The 22814-nt window shown below is 40.2% G+C and overlaps 1 protein-coding gene across 29 annotated transcripts in view; it reads right to left on the bottom strand.

Moving 5' to 3' along the window:
• SYNE1 (spectrin repeat containing nuclear envelope protein 1) overlaps positions 1 to 22814 on the bottom strand; it is a 551595-nt gene that overhangs the window by 127739 nt on the left and 401042 nt on the right. For all 29 annotated transcript variants that reach the window (XM_051855247.2, XM_070073379.1, XM_070073388.1 and 26 more), the window contains 6 exons: positions 22432 to 22541; positions 18337 to 18490; positions 12118 to 12249; positions 11727 to 11882; positions 11017 to 11226; positions 2072 to 2173 (listed from right to left, as the gene is read on the bottom strand). In XM_051855247.2, the coding sequence (XP_051711207.2) occupies positions 2072 to 2173; positions 11017 to 11226; positions 11727 to 11882; positions 12118 to 12249; positions 18337 to 18490; positions 22432 to 22541 (864 nt within the window). The remainder of the gene's footprint in view (positions 1 to 2071; positions 2174 to 11016; positions 11227 to 11726; positions 11883 to 12117; positions 12250 to 18336; positions 18491 to 22431; positions 22542 to 22814) is intronic.

Raw genomic sequence — 22814 nt, 5'->3', positions numbered from 1 at the left:
GCAATCAATAAAGCTTGAGCATAGTTTAAGAAATTTTCAGACATACAAGAACTTAAAAAAATATATCTCTTTCTTAGGAAGGATGTACACCAGCAAAACAAGGAAGCAATACAGTAGAGAGAAAGACTTGGGACTCACAAGGAAAGATTCAATAGGACAAGTGAAAGGAATTCTCAGGACAGTGGAGAAGGAAGAGCCTGAGAAGACAGCTGTGTAGCAGGCCTACTGGGCAACAAATCTCAGCCTGGAACAAGACTCAGCGAGGAACATATTTATTGAGGGTGTCATCCTCATGCCCTCTGATGCCATCTTTTTAACCCAAAGAAGGTAGGGGCAGAATCAGCACATTCATCAGTTGCTTTCCATTGATTCAAAGAAGCAATTGTTTATTCCTTACTAATTGTTTACTCCTTTATATGTGACATTAGTCATACTGTTCAATAATTAATAAAAATACTATATATCACATTAGAAATTCAATACAAGAAGACATCACTATAGTTGTTCAAATCTTTTTTGGAATCACCCACATTATAAGCCATAAACAAACAAACATCTCTTCATACGGAAGATCTGTCATAAAAATCATTTAATTTGGGGAAAATGAGGAATTGGTTTCTTTAAAAGCAGATTATATTATGGTCAAGAAAAATGCAGAGTCAACAATTCTGTGAACTATTTCAGGTGATCTCTCTTTCAGAGGATTCTCTATTGTCTATCCAGAGATCCCTTGGGGTCCACTGAAATTATGTTAAGAATATTTATTAGTGCACGTCTGTGTGATATTCACTTAGCTTATGAAACATGAGATACTATGTAGCCTTCCTCCCAAGTCTTCTCTTTTCTCTGGTTTGAGTTCTCATTCTTTCTCATCAGAGAGGCAGCTACAGGAAGCCTCATGAAAGATCTGCCTTGATCCTGGTTGCTGTCAGGCCAACTGCCCATAGCAGATCTGGAACTGACACTCATTCTCACCCTCAATATAATATCCCCAGTGACTGTTCACTGCCAGTGGTCCCTGAGGTGACAAGCACCCCAAAGTGTACAAGACGATCTACCAGGATGAACTGCCACATCTTTGACTTACATTCAACCACATCATCATAAAATGTCATTAATGCCTATGTTTTATGAGATACTTTAATAACCACACATAATTTATAACTAAGTAAATATATGCATGCATATATTTGTGATATGCTTTTTATAGTATAAATATATAAGTATAGAGACCACTGGTTTATCTAATAAAGTCCAAAGTCTCTGATATTTACTAGACCCTACAAACTGCCTCAAATTTACTCACCCCATCTTATTTTCAATTTTTAATTTATTTTTATTTTTGAGAAAATATTTTTAGCCAAAGGCTTAATGTCCCCAATAAATAAAGTGTTCAATAAATAAAAAGTAAACAGACCATATTTGGCCAGGAAAACAGGCAACGGCTATAAAACACAATCAAATCGAAAGATGTTAAATTTCCCTCACATGAAGTACACTTTCAAGTAGTCACAAAATCACCAAAAGTATTCAATAATATCATCCTAAATTCAGATGAATAAGATTACTTGTGTTCCCTAAATGTTAAGAATTTCCTAAAGTTTGCACTATATATATAAATGTTCTTGCTGTCTGCTGTTTTGATATTCTCTTCTCCAGTCACCATGTGTACAAATTTCCAATTTACTGAGTTTCCTTCTATAAAGTCTTGGTTGATTTTACCCTGGTAGAGACAACCTGCCCACTTCTGAGAGTCCACAGTAATTCCATGTATCTTTTCAAGGCCAGTTTGACTTTCTGTCCTATATCATCGAGTTTCATATTAATCTCATTATTGGGTGTCAAACTCCAGGTCAGCATTGGTGACTGATATCTTTTCCTAACTCACATTTCCTAGTTCCATAAAGAAGTAGTGATGCAGTCAATGTCACTCTGTTACTCAAATCTAGTACTCAAAAAATGTATGACACACAAAAATGCTGTATGATGTCACCAATTTTTCACAGAATATTTGAATTTCATAGTAAATCAGATCTCTGCATTTGCTCTTGCAGGAGGAAGATGTAAATACCTCCATCTGTTGTGCTACAGGCTGTTCGAACACATTCGCCAGTTTCTGCAGAATGATGTATTTGTTGTCAGTCAGCGATGCAAACAGCACCTTCAGATCATTCTAAGGAAGAAAGCAATAGGAAGAGATTTTGGAACAAGGAATTCAAACATATAATACATATTCTTACAAATATACGCCAGGGTCCCTTGGTATCCTCGGGGAAATGATTCCAGGACCCCCTGTGAAAAACATAATACCTAGATATTCACGTTCCTTATATAAAATGGCACAGTATTCGTATATAATATATGCAATCTTTCCATATACTTTAATTTTTCTTTTTACTTATGTGACAGGGAGGGAGGGAGAGTGAATGGGAGAAAGCAAGGGTCAGGGTGACTATCACAATGCTGGTTCACTTGCCAAAGTCTGCAAAGCCAGGAGCCAGGAATTCAATCTGTGTCTGTCTATGGGCAGCAGAAACCCAATTACCGGAGACAACATCTGCTGCCTCTCAGAGTCTGCATTAGCAGGAAGTGGGAGCCACAGGTGAGTACTGAATCCAGGCACTCTGATCTGAGACACAGGCATCTTAACTACTTGGCCAAATGCCAACTCCCCCCACCCTGTCTCCATATGCTTTAGATCCCCTCCAGATTATTTATAATACATAATACAATGCGAATACTATGTAAATAGTTGTTAATGTTGATTTAGTTAGGGAACAGTGACAAGAAAAATAAGGCTGGATATGTTTACTAAAAATATAATTGTATTTTTCCAAATAGTCTTAATTACAGTTGTTTGAGTCTGCAGTTGCAGAAACTAAGATAGGGAGTACCCCCTGTGCAGGTGTAGGAACTTAATCCCCAAGTGAAACCATACTGTCTTATGGGAAGGCAAAAGTAAGTTATAGCAATTTACTTAGGTGCTAAAGTGAATTTTGAAGAACTTGTTACACAAAGCATTTTCCAAATACAAATACAATTGAGCATGCTAGCAAAATGTAATAGTTATAGCTAAAATAAATGGGCACACGTGAACAATGCATAGAAAATTTTATGCTAATGACTTTTATTGAGGAAAAGAAACTATAGGTATTATCCTAATTGGATAATAATATATTTTATTTATTTTTTATTTGACAGAGTTAGACGGTGAGAGAGAGAGAAAGGTCTTCCTTCCATTGGTTCACTCCCCAAATGGCCACTACGACCAGAGCTGCGCCAATCCAAAGCAAGGAGCCAGGTGCTTCTTCCTGGTCTCCCATGCAGGTGCAGGGGCCCAAATACTTGTGCCATCCTCCACTGCCCTCCCAGGCCACAGCAGAGCTGGACTGGAAGAGGAACAACTGTGACTAGAACCCGGTGCCCATATGGGATGCCAGCGCCACAGGCGGAGGATTAACCAAGTGAGCCATGGTGCAAGCCCCGGGTAAATATATTTTTTAAAAAGACTTATTTATTTATTTGAAAGACCTACAGATAGAGAGGGGGAAAAACAAAGAGCAAGATCTTCCATCCTCTGGTTCACTTCTCAGATGGCCACAGCAGCTGGTGTCGGAGCAGATAGAAGGCACAGCTTTATCTGGGTCACCCATGTAGATGCAGGGCCCAAGTACTTGGGCCAGCCTCCACTGCTTTCTCAGGCCCATTAGCAGGAAGCTGGACTGGAAGTGCAGCAGCCAAGACTCTAACTGGCACCAATATGGGATTAGGCTTAACCCAATGACCAAGAGTGCCAGCTCCAATAATATAATTCTTAAGAATAATATGATTCTATTTTTCCTTTTGTCTTTCCTTGCTTCTCTCCTTCACTTCCTTCTCTTCATTTCAAAGAATTTGCACAAGCTTATAAAGAAGCTCCAGAAGTTTAGAAAGTAAGCTTTTCCTTGGGGCTGGCACCATGGTGCAGATCAATCCTCTGTCTGCGGCGCTGGCATCCCATATGGGCACCGGTTCTAGTCTCGGCTGCTCCTCTTCCAATCCAGCTCTCTGCTGTGGCCTGGAAAAGCAGTAAACAATGGCCCAAGTCCTTGGGCTCCTGCACCCACATGGAAGACCAGGAAGAAGCACCTGGCTCCTGGCTTCGAAGCGGTGTAGCTCCGGCAGCTCAGGCCGTTGTGGTCATTTGGGGAGAGAACCAATGGAAGGAAGACCTTTCTGTTTCTCCCTCTCACTGCCTGTAACTCTACCTCTCAAATAAATAAATAAAATCTTTAAGAAAAATAAGCTTATCCATGAGGACCAGCGATTTATGAAGAGAAAACACAAAAAGTCTGAGATTTTCGTTCATAAAGATCATTGATTTATATATCCAAACTACTTATACATAAAAGGAAAAAGCTACCGGAGTTTTGATTTTCAATTCCAAAGAGGAAAACCAGAACAATATTTTAATAATAAAAATTTTTCCTGTGATGCTGGCTGTTCCACTTCGGATCATATTCCCTGCTGACACTTGGGAAAGCAGTAGAAATGGCCCAAGTACTTGGGCTGTTGGCACCCATGTGGGAAACTTGCATGGAGTTCCCACCTGCTGACTTCAGCCTGGCCCAGCGCTGGCCATTGCAGCCATTTGGGGGAGTGAACCAGTGCATAGAAGATTTTTTTCTCTCTGTCTCACTTTCTGCAACTCTGCCTTTCAAATAAATTATTTTTTTTTAAAGTTTCCCTGCAACATCAGCAAATAAGCTCTACTTATTGTCCAGCAAACACTTATGGTTGACTGGCTGTTGATCCCAGGCTGAAGCTCAGCTCATGACAACCTCTTCAGTGGGGAAAGTGTATGAGTGCATGTCACCAAAACAAATTCTGTCTTATGAGAAAGATAATCATACCAAGGTAGAAAAAGCATCTTCAAATTTAAGGATATATGGAGGCATTATAATGCAAATGCCAGGCTCAAAAGCAAAATAAGGAGTGAATTATTAGAAATAAAAAAAATCAAAGTGAAAACAAAGCTTGAACAAGAGAACTAGAGGCAATAGTTGATAATAATTGAAATTCAGACCCATCTGCCAGCCTACCGTCCAACTAAATAGAAAATTATAACTGTGCTAGAAATCCAATTCCAGAAATAAGAGTTTGAGATGAGTATAATATTTGTATTAGTCAGCCATGTTCACAGGGAGGTCCTGTGGGCCATTATAGCTATCACACATTTATCTATTTGTAGGCATAATAAAAGATGCTTCACATCATTTGAAAGGATCCCAAATATTTAATCTCCATTATCTACATGTATTTAGAAACCATTAACTTGATCCATCTAAATAAGCAGATACATATGAAGAATATATTACAGGTTACAAATTAAGTATATATCTATTTCTTGTACATTATCATTATACTTTCAGTAGCGTTATTTTCTCTCTCAACTATGTTCTACTCAAGATCATAGAAAACAGAGCTTAGGATTCTGGAAGCCACACTAACTCCCAGAGGAGCTACTGAAGGCCATAAGGCATGTATTAGGAAGAATTTTTTAAATAAAAGACTTTCAAGGGATCAAATAATCAAATAGATGTTGATATTTTCTTGAAAGTCCAAAGAATATAATTTTTCTTACTCTGCTGATTATACAGGTTAGTTAAGGTATATTTCTATCACACATATAACAATTTTCTTATAGTCTATGGAATCAACAGTTCAATACAAAGGAGACAGATTCTAACTATTTGAGAAACAAATCCACAGAAAGTTTCAAGTTTTAAAATCATCTGTGCACCGGAAACCATTATATTTAGTGAAATAAGCCAGCCCCCAAAAAAACAAATACCATTTGTTCTCCTCTATCTGTAGTAACTAATTGAGTACCTAAAAGGTCATCTACAGAAGTGAAATTGACATTTATATGTGGTGATTTTAAACAGCCCTTGTCTCAACTGTTGAGGAACAACTTTTTTTTTTCATACTATCTGTTGAACTCTTCACTTAGTGTAGTGTTAACCTTATGTTTATAAAGTTAATTGAAAATAGATCTTTGTAAAAAAAATAAGAATAATAAGAATGGGAACAGAAAAGAAAAAGAAGGGTAGGAATGCAGGCAGGCGGGAGGGTAGGGTAGGAAGAATCACTATGTTCTTAAATCTGTATATATGAAATGTATGAAGTCTGTGTATCTTAAATAAAAGGTTTCTAGTTAAAATTAATTTGTGGTACCTCACTCATTTATTTATTAAAGAATTATTTCGTTTCTTCTTTTTTTATCATTTATTTTTCATTTTTTAAAGTAACCAAATAATTACATGCCTAGGAAATTTTCTTGGAGGTAGGACTATGATTAAACAAATTTAAATACAGAACAACTGTTAATAATTGACTGTGATTTCATAGGTATAACATACATCTATAGAATATTATGTGTCCTTTCAAATAGTATTTTGGGTATAGAATAAAATTAGTCCTGCAAAAGATAATACTGAAAAATTAAATTGAAAATGAGGGGCTGGTACTGTGGCATAGCGAGTAAAGCCACTGTCTGCAGCACTGGCATCTCATGTGGAGGCCAGTTCAAGTCCCAGCTGCTCTACTTCCAATCCAGCTTTCTGCTATGGCCTGGGAAAGCAGTGGAAGATGGCCCAAGTCCTTGGGCCCCTGCACCTGCGTGAAAGACCTGGGGGAAGCTCCTGGCTTCAAATTGGTGCAGCTCTGGCTGTTGCAGCCATCTGGGGAGTGAACCAGCGGATGGAAGATCTCTTTCTCTCTTTCCCTGCCCTGTAACTCTGCCTTTCAAATAAATAAATCTTAAAAAAATAAATAAGAATGAAAGCATGTCATTCCAATAATCACTGAGCACTGATAGCCTACTGGGTTCTTGGTAAAAAGTAAAATAAATGGTTTGTAACTTGAACTTTAATTATATAAGGGACCTTTTAAAATTTCATGAGAAATGTGTATTATAAAAATTATGCATGATTTTAAATTTTATACTAAAATAAAGTTATCTTTTAATTCAATTTTCCACAAACTTTTTGAAGGTCCCTTGTATTAACATTGGAATTCTTTGCCTCAATTAAGTTAGAACACAATATTTTGAACGATCAGATTCTGTTTGTGAGCTGGTCACCAACACATAAAAACTTTTTAGCAGAAGGAAAATGCAGAACATGATTTAAGTAGAATTTCATGATTACATGTTCTGCTTTTAGCTTCTGCAGCAAGATAAGTTCTAGAGTATCCAAGCTTAGTTCATATTTGACTATGACTTGTTATAATTACTAATGAAATTTAAAACTACCAAGACATTGTCATAGCAAATGCAATTCAAAAAAGAGAAAATTAGCCTCAGAGTGATCCATAATTTGCACTTTTGATCTGCCTCACGCATGGCTTACAGACTAGAATGCTGTGAATGTATAACTCAGGGTATTATTTTAAGAAAGATGAAGGAGAACAATGAAACACGCTTTGGTAAGTTACCATAAACATACTATGTATATACATACATACAATCAGAACATGGAATCCAAAACAAAATACTCATATAACCAACACTTACTTTTCTGACTCCATGTGAGATGCTCCTCATACAAATAAATACCAACCTAAATGGTTTGCCTAAGCCATACTCTTGCATATCCAAATGTCTACTATGACTTTACTGAGACCCTTCCCCAGTCAATGACATCATCAGTCACCCAGTCTTGTCCACTAGACAATGACACTGTTATCCACAATCCTTCTCTGCTGGTCAGTTACTCCCAGCTGCCCTCATCTCCAGCCCCAGACGCTCAAGTCAGAACTCCTGGGGTTCCCCTGCAGCTCCTTTCCCTCATTCCTGACATCCAAAACCACCAATAAATGCTTCCCTCTTGATTCTGCCTTCCAAATGCAACCTGAGTAGCAATTATTCTCCATCTTATCTGCCATCACTCTAATTCTATAAAATACAAAACTATTCTTCGAGTCAAATCCTAGCTCTATTTCTTGATGGTTGAAAGCCCTGGAGAAGTAATTTAACCTTTATGTTTGTTTCAGATCCTCTAAGTGTTACAATACTATTAATAGCAACAACAGTTAAGAACAAAACTCTGTGATACATAGCCTTGCTATGCGTATCAGGCATTGTTCAGAGCATTCTGCACATTTTAACTCATTTCACAATGCGCTTTGAGGCAACAATGATGGGCGTAATTCAATAGCTGAGGGTACAGGCCGGCGCCACGGCTCACTAGGCTAATCCTCTGCCTACAGCGCCAGCACACAGGGTTCTAGGCCCGGTCAGGGCGCAGGATTCTGTCCCTGTTGCCCCTCTTCCAGGCCAGCTCTCTGCTGTGGCCCGGGAGTGCAGTGGAGGATGGCCCAAGTGCTTGGGCCCTGCACCCCATGGGAGACCAGGAGAAGCACCTGGCTCCTGGCTTGGGATCAGCACGGTGCGCCGGCCGCAGCGGCCATTGGAGGGTGAACCAACGGTAAAGGAAGACCTTTACCTCTCTCTCTCACTGTCCACTCTGCCTGTCAGTCAATCAATCAATCAATCAATCAATAATTGAGGGTACAAAGTCTCAGAGAAGTTCAGCAGCTGCTTAACTTTTTTTTTTTTTTTTTGGCTGTTTAATATTATTTTTATTTACTTGAGAGGCAGAAAGACACTTTCCAAATGCCCACAACAGCCCCGGCTGGGCCAGGTCAAAGCCAGTTCCAGGACTCATTCCAGGTCTCCCTCAGGGGTGGCAGAAACCCAAGTTCTTGAGTCATTTACCCGCTATCTCCAGGTGTGGTCATTAGCAGGAAGCTGGAATTGGGAGCGGGAGCAGAACCAGAACCCAGACCTCAGCACCCTGACATGGTGTGCAGGCATCCCAAGTGGTGTGTTGACCACTGCACCAAAGGCCCCACCCCAGGAAGATTCCTTCATCGTGCTTCCCTTCCCCAAGTTTATATGCCAACAAATTCAGTCTCAAAGTTAATTTCATTTTATTTAGATGTAAAAGCTTAACACCTTTCTGAATATTTTAACATAATCAAAACCTTTAAGACTTGCATTTTTTTTTTTTATTTGACAGGCAGTTAGACAGTGAGAGAGAGACACATACACAGAAGAGACTTGGACCGGAAGAGGAGCAACCGGGACAGAATTAGACGCCCCAACCGGGACTAGAACCCGGAGTGCCGGTGCCACAGGCAGAGGATTAGCCTAGTGAACCGCAGCGCCGGCCAAGACTTGCATGTTTTAAGACATAGTGTATTTCATGAGCCAGTAGGTAAGTATATGGTTTTGCAGCTACATGGAGGCTTTATAAACCATTTTAATAAGAATGTATTTGACTCTCCAACAACAAAAAAAGCTATGCATGTGAATTAGCTCACTTTAGCCATCTTGCAATGTATGCAGGTCTCAAAACATGTTATGCACAATGAATATATATGATTTTTCTTTGTCAACGTAAAAATGACAAATGTGTATTTGAGGCTAATCGCATTAATAAGCGATTTTCAGTTTGCAGATGACATGTACAATCTTTATGGTGGGAACACCATGGTAGAGTTAGTGACTGTCAAATCATTTGACCTGTCCCTCGTGAGGAAGACAAGGACTATCCTTGAGACCGGACAAGAGGTGAGTATGTTTTTAGAACCTGCTTTAACTCTTATAAGCCTAACTTTGACAAGCAAATTCAATCCTGTATCTCCTGTGGCTGACATGAATGAGCAGCTAGTAAAACAGAAAAACAATTCCAGTTGAAACGAAGCTTTCTCATGCACATCTTGCCAGTGGTGGCCAGCTCTTTGGGGTTGTAATCAGACAATGCAAGAATTGGAGCTTGGGATAAAAATCAATCTTTCAAAGCCAAGAAGGCTGTGCAGAGACCAGGCTGCACAAGGAGACCTTGTGGGCTGTACGAGGGGGCCGTGTGGCTCTCCCGGCCTGTGGGCACTGCACTTCTGGGAGGCCCAGTGTCTGGGGCACAGGCTCATTTTCTGCCATCCTTTCTTGCACAACTCTGTATAATTTTGGTTGATTTCAACAGTCTCTTGGGGTGAATCTTGCTTTGATTTTAACATTTAGTGGGTCAGAGGCAAGGTTGGTACCCATGGAAAAACACGTGTGTACATATATATACATACAAACATACAGCTTCAGCACAACTCTATGGATGTGGTAGTGGAAAAGAGTATTGTGGGTACCAAACATCATGTAGTCAAGAACACTGTCTATCGTGAGCTTCGTCAGTCATTTATCCACACTCCCCACCTTGCCCAGGTACCCAGTCATTTATCCACACTCCCCCACTCTGCTCAGGTTTACTGATGGCAGAACGAAGGTCGAATTTGAACCCAAAAGTGTTGGTAACAGAAAGATAATATTAGGCTGAGACAGGACTGAAAAGTAATGTGATAGTTTAAAAAAAAATTAAGAGAGTTCTCATCTGCTTATTTGTTCCTCTAGAACAAGGAACTCAATCTGGGTCTCCCATGTGGGTTCCAGGACCCAACTTCTTAACCATCACATGCTGTTCCTAAGGGATACATTAGCAGGAAGCTGGGATCAGGAGTGGAGCAAGGACTTGAACACAAGCATTCCCATATGGGATGTGGGAATCCCAACGACTGCACAAAAGGCCCAGTCCATGACACATTTTTAGCCAGAGGCAAGTTAGTGGGCCACAGCCACTTTCAAAGACTCCTGGACACCAGGGGCTAGGGCACCCTCTATCCTCCAGCACCTCCTGCATGCTAAACCCAATTACCAATTGAAAATAATATAATGAATCAAAAATTTGACTTCTAGTGTTTGAATTTCAAGTTCTATTAACTCCTTGATTTTACTGAGATGTTTTCTCAACATTCCACTTCTAGTACCATGGAAGATTTATAATCCCTGAGTTTGATTGCCTTGATTTTCTACAAATGTATGTTTGGAAGAAAAAGGACTTATAACCTCCCTCCATACGATACCCTGTTAATTATTATTAAATAGGCCTAGAGAATGGCTAAACACTCTTCAACAATGTTTACCTGGAAATTCAGTATTTGCTGAAGCCGTTCCTTCATCTGGTGACAACGCTGGTTCACGGCGGCATCTAGCAAAGACAACCTGCCCAAGAGACACCCCAAAGTGTCTTCAATGACATCTCGGTTATCGCCCTTCTCAGGAAAGGCCTGGGAAAACAAGTGTTTGTTCTTATCCATTTCTTCAGACATTTCCTTAATGTCTTTGGCAAGATTCTAGACAAAAGAAAAACCTCATGTCAATATCCATAATCTGATATGCAAATCAGGCCATCTTCTAACAGGAAGCCCACAAGATCTCTCTTATTAATCACAAACAATTATACTTTAGCCAGTTGAACGTCTCTCATCCTTACATTTTAGGCAAGTTGCTTTGGAAGATTTTTCCCAGTATTTCAGTATCTAATAACACAGCATGCAAAGTGCTATTTAGGAATTCAATATTTTTAAAGTCTTTGTTTCATATGTGAAGGAATTATAATATACAACAGTTTCCTACAAAGTTTTCCTTTTTTCTTCCTCTTACATATGTAAGAAATAAAAAGGCAAAATATAGCTATCTTAGAAAGCCTTTTGTTTTTATGTAATTCTTTTCTGCGTTAGATGCCTTGGAAACACATCTTTGTACTTTATGCTTAAATTTCTCGATACATAAAATTAGTTATCCAATACCAAAATCTCAAGTGCTTTCTTATGTCATACATCGCCACACTCACCTCTTGGTTGAAGAGGCACGTTTCCGTTTCCTCCGGCAGCAGTGCTGTGGCAACAAACAAACGCTCTTCCACATCATCCAGCCAAGTCGAGGTGGCTGAAACTCCATCGTACAACTTCTGTTCCAGGTGTATGTTCTGCTGTGTTGCTCCTCCACCCTGGAACACACACACACACACACACACACACACACACACGGGTAAATAATCAATTATAGAGACTTGAGAACTCAGAATTATGAGGATGAGGCTCCAGGATCCAGTGGCTTTATGTTTCAAGGCTCATCACCTGTGCTGTGTGGGTCTCAACACACATGCGTAGGATGGAACAACTTCACAGACGCCAAGGAAACTCATGCAAAGTGACCTGGTCACACAGATAGCACAGCCCTACCTGGGAGGACACCTCCTCGAAGACCTGGCTCAGTCCACCCAGCAAAGACGTAACTGCGGCTTTATCTTGGGTCTGCCCATCCCCTTTGTACAGTGGCATGCCAGACAGGAGTCGGTTCGGTCTGCTGTAAAACTGTGGGGAAAATGGGGCAGTTTACTGAAGAGAACATGTGTCATGGTCACATTCCCTCATTTGAGCACATGGAAGGAGATCCTGGGAAAACCATCCTCACCAAAACTAGAGAAAGGTGACTTCTACACAACATACCAGGCCTACGGAACAGGGCAGCCAGATTCAATGATGCCAGTGTTTTCATAGATGGATTAAAAAAAAAAGTGGGAGAAGAAATGCCTGAGATATTTCCACAGCCACCCTCTCAACTTGTCTTCTCAGTTTGAGAGTCTCTACAGCGAATGCATGCATCCTGAAAACCATACCTAGATTAAACTCTAAGAATTAGGAACCTTTTCTCCCCTAATCTCTTGTAGGCATACACAAAATACCTCCCCAAGAAGGAACATGATACGGCCTGGTACTCACACTTTTTGATAATGTTCTTATCAAACTCAGGCCCTCTGATTGTTCACAATCACCTCAATCATCTCTCAGGCAAACTCCTCATCATCCTATAGTTCTCTGCATAGCTGGAATGTCCACCACACAGCCCACTTCTCTTTGAAAGTTGATACCTTACCTTCCACATCTACTAAACAGGCTTTCCACTTACCAAAAAAAAAAAAAAAAAACAAAAAAAAAGTTTCCTTTGAATTTCTGAGTAAAAGCCTATCATGATTGCTTCAATATTTAGAAATGTATGAAATATTTTTTAAAGATTTCATTTATTTATAGACAGGCAGAGTTAGAGAGAGGGAGAGAGAGTGAGAAAGGTCTTCCATCTGTTGGTTCACTCCCCAAATGGTCACAATTGCTGGAGCTGAGCCAATCCTAAGCCAGCAGCCAGGAGCTTCTTCCTGGTCTCCCACATGGGTGTAGGGACCCAAGCACTTGGGCCATCTTCCACTGCTTTCTCAGGCCATAAGCAGAGCTGGATCAGAAGTGGAGCAGCCAGGACACAAACGAGCACCCATATGGGATGTTGGCATGGCAAGCAGAGACTTAGCCTACTGTGCCACAGCAATGGCCCAAATTATTTCTTCAACTGGGTAATGAGTTCTCAGAACCAGGGCCATGGCTCATCCCCAAGCCACAGAAAGTTTTCTGCAGAGGCACTAAACACATTGGAAGTGAAAAGGTTGGAAGAAATTTGTCCTGATGCTCTTGGACCTAATTAACTACTCCACCCCCCAGGTTGTACCCTGCTTTTATACATGAGAGTAATAAATCTATCCAATGGACAAAATTGCCAGCAAGGTAATACGAGAAAGAAGGAACTCTGGAGTCAGATCTGAATCCCAACTCTACCTCTTCTTATGGTCCCATAACACTGAGAACATTATCTGGCCTCCCCAAGCGTTAGTTTACAGGCCTACAAAGTGGCGACATTGGTCTCACTTTGTTAGATATATTAAGAGCTGGAACACATAATATATTTATTACATAATCATTTGGGGTTTTTTCTTGGAAATTCTGACAAGTAAACAACTTCTACTCTATCTGCACCTCACCTTGAAAGGTGAACACCATATAGCAGAAAACAACCTAAGAGGCACTTCATATAAACAACGAATAATTCCTGAAAATATACACTCAAATGCAAAAAATGTTACTGCAAAAGGGTATTTGGTGCTTTCTACTTCTAAACTTAAAGGCAGTGAGAAATAAACATGAACCTAAACGTTTCCATCTAAGCACATGGGAGAATGTCAATGGCAGCTGGACAAGGTTAGGGCAGAAAGCACTGGACGGTGTGGGGACGCAGGCCCCAAGTGTAGAAGGAGCTCTCCAAGGTAAGAGCAGTGGAAGAAGCACCCAGGTGGTCTGCAGGTGCTGGATGCCTCAAGCAGGTGTCTTACCTTACATGAACAACCAGTGGAATCCTGGGGTTGGGCATCTCATGAATGAAGTATGCATGGAATAAGCAAGCATAGAATCCAGAAATGTCTCAGGTGTATCTGGTTTAGAATTTTCAGAAAACACTGTGGTCCCTGATCAGGACTGTACACAGTCTTTGCATTTGAAGGAAGGGGGGAAGCCAATACCAAGAAGATAACAAGCAGTCAAGTCCAGGACCTACATCAGCAATTGAAGATTCAAGCTATGGGTCTGAGGGATGTTTACTCAGAGGAGTGAGGCAGGATTGATTCAAACTCAGGCAGGAAGTCCATTCAGCATTGGCATAGGGCACCACTAGCCAGGTGGAGTCTGAATCTGAGGCAAGTGCCTCTAGGAAAGAGTGTGTTATATTTCCCACGGCCAGAGCTGGTGACAGTTTCTGCAGAGAGTAATAAAGATGGCCCTGGCCGGCGCCGCGGCGCACTAGGCTAATCCTCCACCTTGCAGCGCCGGCACCCCGGGTTCTAGTCCCGGTTGGGGTGCCGGATTCTGTCCCGGTTGCCCTTCTTCCAGGCCAGCTCTCTGCTGTGGCCAGGGAGTACAGTGGAGGATGGCCCAAGTGCTTGGGCCCTGCACCCCATGGGAGACCAGGAGAAGCACCTGGCTCCTGCCATCGGATCAGCGCGGTGCGCCAGCCGCAGCGTGCCGGCCGCGGTGGCCATTGGAGGGTGAACCAATGGCAAAGGAAGACCTTTCTCTCACTAGCAATCAGGGAAATGCAAATCAAAACCACAATGAGGTTTCACCTCACCCCGGTTAGAATGGCTCACATTCAGAAATCTACCAACAACAGATGCTGGCGAGGATGTGGGGAAAAAGGGACACTAACCCACTGTTGGTGGGAATGCAAACTGGTCAAGCCACTATGGAAGTCAGTCTGGAGACTCCTCAGAAACCTGAAGATAACCCTACCGTTCGACCCAGCCATCCCACTCCTTGGAATTTACCCAAAGGAATTTAAATTGGCAAATAAAAGTGTTGTCTGCACCCTAATGTTTATTGCAGCACAATTCACAATAGCCAAGATCTGGAACCAACCTAAATGCCCATCAACGGTAGACTGGATAAAGAAATTATGGGATATGTACTCTAAAGAATACTATACCGCAGTAAGAAACAACGAAATCCAGTCATTTGCAACAAAATGGAGGAATCTGGAACACATCATGCTGAGTGAAATAAGCCAGTCCCAAAGGGACAAATACCATATGTTCTCCCTGATTGGTGACAACTGACTGAACACCAAAAAGGAAACCTGTTGAAGTGAAATCGACACTATGAGAAACGGTGACTTGATCAGCATAGCCCTGACTGTTAATGAACAACTTAATACATTATCCCTCTTAGTTTTTTTTTTTGTCTGTTCTACTTAATATGACTGGTTTAATTTTGTAATTAATACACAGTTATTCTTAAGTGTTGAAATTTAACTGAAATGTGATCCCTGTTAAACATAAGAGTGGGAATAAGAGAGGGAAGAGATGTCCAATTTGGGACATGCTCAGGCTGACTTACCCCAAATGGTAGAGTTAGAAACATACCAGGGGACTCCAATTTAATCCCATCAAGGTGGCATGTACCAATGCCATCTCACTAGTCCAAGTGATCAACTTCAGTTCACAATTGATCATAATGAAAGGACTAAGAGTCAAAGGGAGCACATAAACAAGTCTAGTACCTGCTAATACTAACCGATAGAATAAATAAAGGGGAGAGTGATCCAACATGGGAAGCGAGATACTCAGCAGACTCATAGAATGGCGGATGTCCTAAACAGCACTCTGGCCTCAGAATCAGCCCTAAAGGCATTCTGATCTGGCTGAAAAGCCCATGAGAGTATTTCAGGCATGGAAAGCCAAGACACTCTGGCAAAAAAAAAAAAAAAAAAAAAACAAACCCTAAATGAAAGATCTCTGTGAGTGAGATCCCAGTGGAAAGAACAGGTCTTCAAAGAAAGAGGTACCTTTCTCTGGAGGGAGGAGAGAACCTCCACTTTGACCATGACCTTGTCTAAACAAGATAAGAGTTGGAGAACTCAAGGGGCTTCCATAGCCTTGGAAACTCATGACTGGTGCATAGGGAGATTACTGATGCCATAAACAGGAGTGTCAATTTGTAAAGTCAACAACAGGAGTCACTGTGCACTTACTCCTCATGTAGGATCTCTGTCCTTAATGTGCTGTATATTGAGGCTTAGGGCTATAACGAGTACTCAAACAGTATATTTCACTTTGTGTTTCTATGGGGGTGCAAACTGTTGAAATCTACTTAATGTATACTAAACTGATCTTCTGTTAAAAAAAAAAAAGAAGAAGAAGAAGAAATTAGCAATTCCCAACTTGACTCTCACTGGGATTAAACATGACAATAGGTCTGATCTGATTTCATCATCATTTAAAAAAATCATCTATTATTTTTCACTTTATGTTTCTGTGTGGGAGCAAACTGTTGAAATCTTTACTTAATGTATGCTAAGCTGATCTTCTGTATATAAAGAGAATCGAAAATGAATCCTCATGTGAATGGAAGGGGAGAGGGAATGGGAAAGGGGAGGGTTGCAGGTGGGAGCGATGTTATGGGGGGGAAGCCATTGTAGTCCATAAGCCGTACTTTGGAAATTTATATTCATTAAATAAAAGTTAAAAAAAAAAAAAAAAAGGAAGACCTTTCTCTCTGTCTCTCTCACTGTCCACTCTGCCTGTAAAAAAAATAAAAGATGGCCCTGGATGCAGGGAGCATGGAAAGGCATGTAGTTTTGTAAAATGGGCTAGAAATGCAGGGCTCTGACAAGATTTCTGTGTGGGACCTCATAGTTGAGGGGACATATGGCAAACTTTAGACCTCTTTACAGCAAGTTCTGGAAGATTACATGTGCTTTGGTGCCTGCTTTAACAGTTCCTGTCTGCCCCTCCTTGAACGGACTACAGTTAGTAAACACTACACTTCTCATTCAGCCGCTCTCAGCCACTAACCTGGTCCTGGCTAGTGCAGTGAGGATAGCATCTTCTGCAGATCCCCAGTAAAGGGCCTAGAATTTACACCAGTGGAAAATTACTGTCCTGGAACAAGCCAGGATGGGCACTGCTGGCTCAGGATATGCGGCTAGGCTTTGGTTTCAGAATTGCTCGGGCCACAGCTGTGGTAGGCAACCCAGGCATGGTTTTGTTCCTGGCTCACGCATTAGCCCTCTAAAGTCTCTGATTCCTCTGATTTCAGTTGTCCCCTGGCTTCTGCTCATGGTGAACTAATAGCAATTGTTTACCTGGAACCTTCTGTGGCTTTATCCACTTCCCCTGAACTTGGCATGCTTAGTGGAAACGAGCCCAACATCACACAATCTCCAGCCCAGGAACAAGTGGGTCAGTAACCTTTCTAGCTGACCACTGGCTTCCCTGCCATTGAGACCCACAGAGATCCCAGTATGTTTCTAATTAAGAGCCTCTAGAATTATTAAATACTGGACATAGCCATGGAAAATAAGATGATTTGATCACGTAGCTCCAGATTTTCAGAATCCTTTTTGTCCTACACATGTATGTCCTTGATTCGCTTCCATAATTTTCAAGATTGTCAAAAAAAGAGGACACTGATAATTTAATGGTTTATGATAATGAAGAATCATATACTTTTCATCTTTCAGAAAAAATATGATCTATAAATGAAATAAAATTTCTTATATAAATATATTCATAAAATTAAGGGAAATATGAAAAAACCTTGGTAAGAAAATGTAGATTAACTAATTTCTTTCATGTCATAATTTGGAATTGATAATTAAAATATATATTTTATTCTTTTATTTTTTGTATTTGTTTATTTCATCGACTTGAAAGGCAGAGCAACAGAGAAAAAAGATTGAGATTAAGAGGGGGGAGGAAAGAGAAAAGAAACAGATTGATTCCATCACTAGTTCATTCCACAAATGCCCACAGCTGAAAGTTCCAGGCCAGGCTGAATCCTGGAGTCCTCAGCTCCAACCAGGTCTCCCACATGGTGGCAGGGGCTCAAGCACTTGAGCTGTCACCTGCTGCCTCCCAGGGGCATTGGCAGGGAGCTGGAACAGAAGTGGATCAACTGGGACTGGAACCAGCACTTTGATATGAGACATCGGCATTCCAAGCAGCAGCATAACCTGCTGTGTCACAACACCCATTCATGTATGCATCTTTTATCTTAGTTAATATATAAATGCAAACTATTGGATACCAGTTGCTCTTGTTCCTGCTCCAGAACATTCTGTAGTAGCTTCTGCTTGGTGCTGAATTCTTGATGTAGGCTTTCCCATTTCATTCTCATCTGGTCTTCAGATGATTTCTCCCCTTCCATCCCCAATTCCTGGGATAACACATCAGGTTTTTCGCTATTAGAAGAATAAATAATCTAAGTTTACAATGTGTGCACAAAAGCGATGAGATAAGTAATATATTGTGTATACTAGACCTGGCCTCCAAAATTGGGAGTCATTAGCTTACATTTTAAAAATAAGATAGAAATTTTGACACTAATTATGAAACAAGTATATTCTTACTCATATTTAATTAAACCACAGGCAGAATATTTTAAAATACATCCATAAAACCTCAGTACTAAATAAAAAATAATTGCAACATGAAAATTTAAAAGTATAGAATTAATTACAGGCTAATAGACATTGACAAGCAGCCAACAGATAAGTTCAACACTGTAACAAAGTTACTTAGTTTCCTGGAAGTTGTTAACAGTTCAGAACATGGAACAGGACAAGCATGGGTAAAACCCAGCAGTGTGACATCTCAGAAAGAGGAGGACTTTTAGAGTGACATAGATCTGGATGACAGTCGCTGCCATAACACTTTAGATTTGCAACACTGAGTAATTTGCTTCACTTCTCTGAGCTTCACTTTTCTTATCTTTTAAAAAGGAGGATCATCTGTTTTACAGATGAGCAAGAATAACATACAACATATGTGTGATGCCTGCAACCCTCCCTTGCAAACAACAGCCAATCAATAAACGTGGGTAAAGGAGAGTGGTAAAGGCAGCAATGACAATGGAGGGAACCTAAATTCCAATAGATCCTAATCCTTCAGGAGTTTTGCAGTCCTAACCAGAGCCATGTCATCTAAAAGCATATTAGATACTAATTAACATTTTGAAACAGGGCATTTTACTTAAATGGAAAAATAAATACCAAGTTTGTTGTTAGAACAATACTGTATCCTACCCCCAAGGCCTATCTTGTAGCCTACATATAAATAAAATAGTGTCTTTAGGTAAACCTCTTAGAGGAAGTCTTAAATTATCTATAAGCCTGGGATGCAGGGGTTGTACTTCCAGAACATTTAGGACTCCCTCCTATGTATTAGAGACATGTAAGAAAGTTAATTTCAACATATAGCAACAAGAAGAGGCAACACAAGGTAAATGTGATGTTTGCAACACAAAATACTATTAAGCAGTTAAACAACTAGACCTATATGGATGGACATGACTGCATTTAAAAAAAACTGTTGAGTGAAAAAACAATTCCCAAACAAAATTGACCTCTAACTGAGGGTTCATTATATTAGTTGCTAGGGTTTTCCTTTTTTAAAGTAAATCCTTTATAAATTAGAAAAAGTTTAAGAGTTTCTATGAAATTAAATTTCTTTATTGTGATTTTTATGTGGTGGTAGATTATAGCTCATTACTTTTAATTTGTTGATTCCCAAACTGTAATATTTAGTATCTATGTTCTTATATGTAATCTTTGATGCATGTCAGACCAGCAGCAAATCAAATTTAAATTAGAACACTGCCTTCTGTTCCCCAGAGAAAATATTTTCCATTCTTTTGCTAAATGCCCAGTTGCTTTTCTTCAGTAGTTGGAAGGCCCACCGTCAGCGCTCCCCCCACCTTTGTACCCCATTCATCACAGAGGTAAATCTGTGAGTACTCATATTTGAAGCAGGTCTTTCCACTCCCCCAAGGGTTTTCCTATACAAATCAATCCATATCTGATAATCTTAGAAAGTCAGTTAACAGGTTAAAGGCTTTTCCTTAGTGGTAAGTATGCTGGTGAAGACACCCATGGCTCATAGTTAAGGGCCTGGGTTAGGTTCCCAGCCCTGTTCCTTATTTCATCTTCCTGCTAATATAAATCCCAGGAAGCAATGATGATGATTTGAGAAGCTGGGTTCCTGCCACCCAAGTAGACTTGGATTTCTTCCTGGCTCCCAGCTTTAGCCTGATCCAGGACCAGCTCTTGTGGGCATTTGAGATTTGGGAAGTGAATCAGCAGACAAGAGAGCTCTCTTTCTCACCTCCCCTCTCCCCAAAAAATTAAAAATTAAAAGTAGACATATTTTTCATTGGCTTGTTGATATCACTTAATTCATGGCTACTACTTTGGTTGGTATCCAGAGGCTCAAGAAGAGTAGCTAAAGTGTAGTCAACTATATTTAAAGATGATTTTCTGAAGAATTTGTATAAACATTTTGTAAGAAGTCTTTAAAGTCAATCTTGTACAGAAAGCCAGTACTGCACTGTAAAATTTTTAAAAAATATTTTTGTATTTGAAAGAGCAATTTATATTTGTTTTTCATCTGGGTCTTTTCCAAAGGCCAAGGAAAGAAATCAAAAATCGAGACAAGAAAGTTGCAGAAGATTCCTACTGCTTTTTTCCTGTGGTTGTGACTGCATACCTCAGGCAACAAGGTATGCATGAAGTCTTCACAGAAAGAGTCTGAGGCTGGAAACTTTGCCTAGCAGTTAAGACAGCACGTGGGACACCTACATCCCATGTTGGAGTGCCTGGGTTCAACGCCTAGTTCTGCTCCCTATTCCAGGTTCCTGCTAATGCACACTGCTATGCCAAAGTTAGTTCTCATTGTCTATATTCTTATACAGTTCTTATTAATGTATATACTATGCTGTCAATTTAACATCAATTTTTTTCCTTACAATGTTTTCTTAAAGAGTATGCATGCATAGATTTTTCTTAGGCTTTTTATAGTCTATACTTTTACATATATTTCTGCATTTTGTTATTCAGTATGTTGAATATTTTAAATATCACCTTCATAATACACATTTCCTAACTTTTATTATTTCCACCAAAAAAGTGTTCAGAAATGGGAAACAGACTCAGTGACACTTGCCAAAGAATACTTACAAATTACAATCTAACAACAGAACTCAGAGGTTTCATTTTTTTAATGTTTTAGATTTTATTCATGTTATCAATTTTTATTTATTCATCTTCAGTTTTTATTTGAAAGGCAGAGAGACAGAGAAAACAGAGACTGAGAGAGATCTTCCATGCACTGGTTCCCTCTCCATAGCCCACAACAGCTGGGGCTGAGTCAGGCAAAAGCCAGGAGCCAAAAACTCAATCTGGGTTTCCCACATGGGTGGCAAGGACCCAAATAGCTGAGTCATGACCTGTGTCTCCCAGCCTGTGCACCAGCAGGAAGCTGCAATGGAGGTGGGGCCAAGACTTGAACCCAAGAGCTCTATGGAATGTGGCGTTCCAAGCAGGATCTTAACCGCTATACCAAATGCCTACTTCTGTTTCAGATTTTAAAGGTTTTCCTATATATCCTCTCACTTGGCATTTACAACATATACAATACTTCTGTGTTGATAGTAAATGATAATTATTTTAATCCTACAGATGAGCAAACTGAGGCAAAGATGAGTGGCTTCTCCAAGTCCTGTCAAATTCAGACCTGAGTGAAGTACAGACATTTCCACTCTGCTATAATTCCTCTACCTTCTTCTCCTTTCTAAATAAAAATCTCATCATTAAAAACTGCTACTTTCTGAATTTTTCTTTTAGCACTTTATCTTTCTGCCAATACAACTTTCGAAATCTTTGCCCTTCTGCCCCAGACCAGTAATCCAAATTCAACATAGAAATCAAAGCAATAGATTCTAGAAAAGCCAAAATGTTTAGTGGGCACATATCTTTATGTCTTAGAATCACGTTGAAAGAAGTCAATCTCTTGAGGGATAAAGTGCTCAGCATTTAGACATGCTAATTCAGTGGGAAATGCACTGACCTAATCTTACCATGCATTTCCTACTTGATTAGCAAACTCATGAGCATCTCTCTGCGGACAAGCTGAGCTTTCTGGAAGGAGGGCAAGTGAATCAGACACTATAGTTACTAGCTATGTTCGTGCTACACAGAGAAATTTCCAAAGTGGAGGTATATTTAATTTCCTAACATGAAAACACAACGACAAATGTGACAGAAAACGCTTGAAATAGAATGTGGAATGAGATGGTTACAGTTCTTCAAATGTCAATCCAAAGAGCAAGTTGGAGTGTCAAACCTACCCTTCGCCACCAGAGGGCTCTGCAGCCGAGTGCTGGGTCAGAATTTCCTCTCCTCGACTGGCTACTGAGCGCAGGAGGATCTTTTGCTCCGCTAATTCCTGTTCCAACTCCTGCTCGAGGGAAACGCAAAGGCACAAGAATTTGTTACTATCGACTCCGTGTCTGGCGAATCCGAGAATTCTAGCAACAAGCGGTTAAGTTCACACACTGTATTGCTGTGGTTTAGGTAAACATCAAACATGTCTCCAAAGTACACTATGGCTTTCTTTAGCTGTGATAAAGGCGATCTCTGAAAAATCTGGGAAAACCAACGTCTCAGAAAGTTTTGCGGGACAATGGTGCCCCCCAGTGGTATAAAATGTGTGTTCGGTTTTCAATACCAA

This window comes from Oryctolagus cuniculus, chromosome 5, assembly GCF_964237555.1.
Source record: "Oryctolagus cuniculus chromosome 5, mOryCun1.1, whole genome shotgun sequence".
Lineage (NCBI taxonomy): Eukaryota > Metazoa > Chordata > Mammalia > Lagomorpha > Leporidae > Oryctolagus > Oryctolagus cuniculus.
The sequence above is the reverse complement of the archived record's forward strand: the minus strand, read 5'-3'. Positions and strand labels throughout refer to the sequence as shown.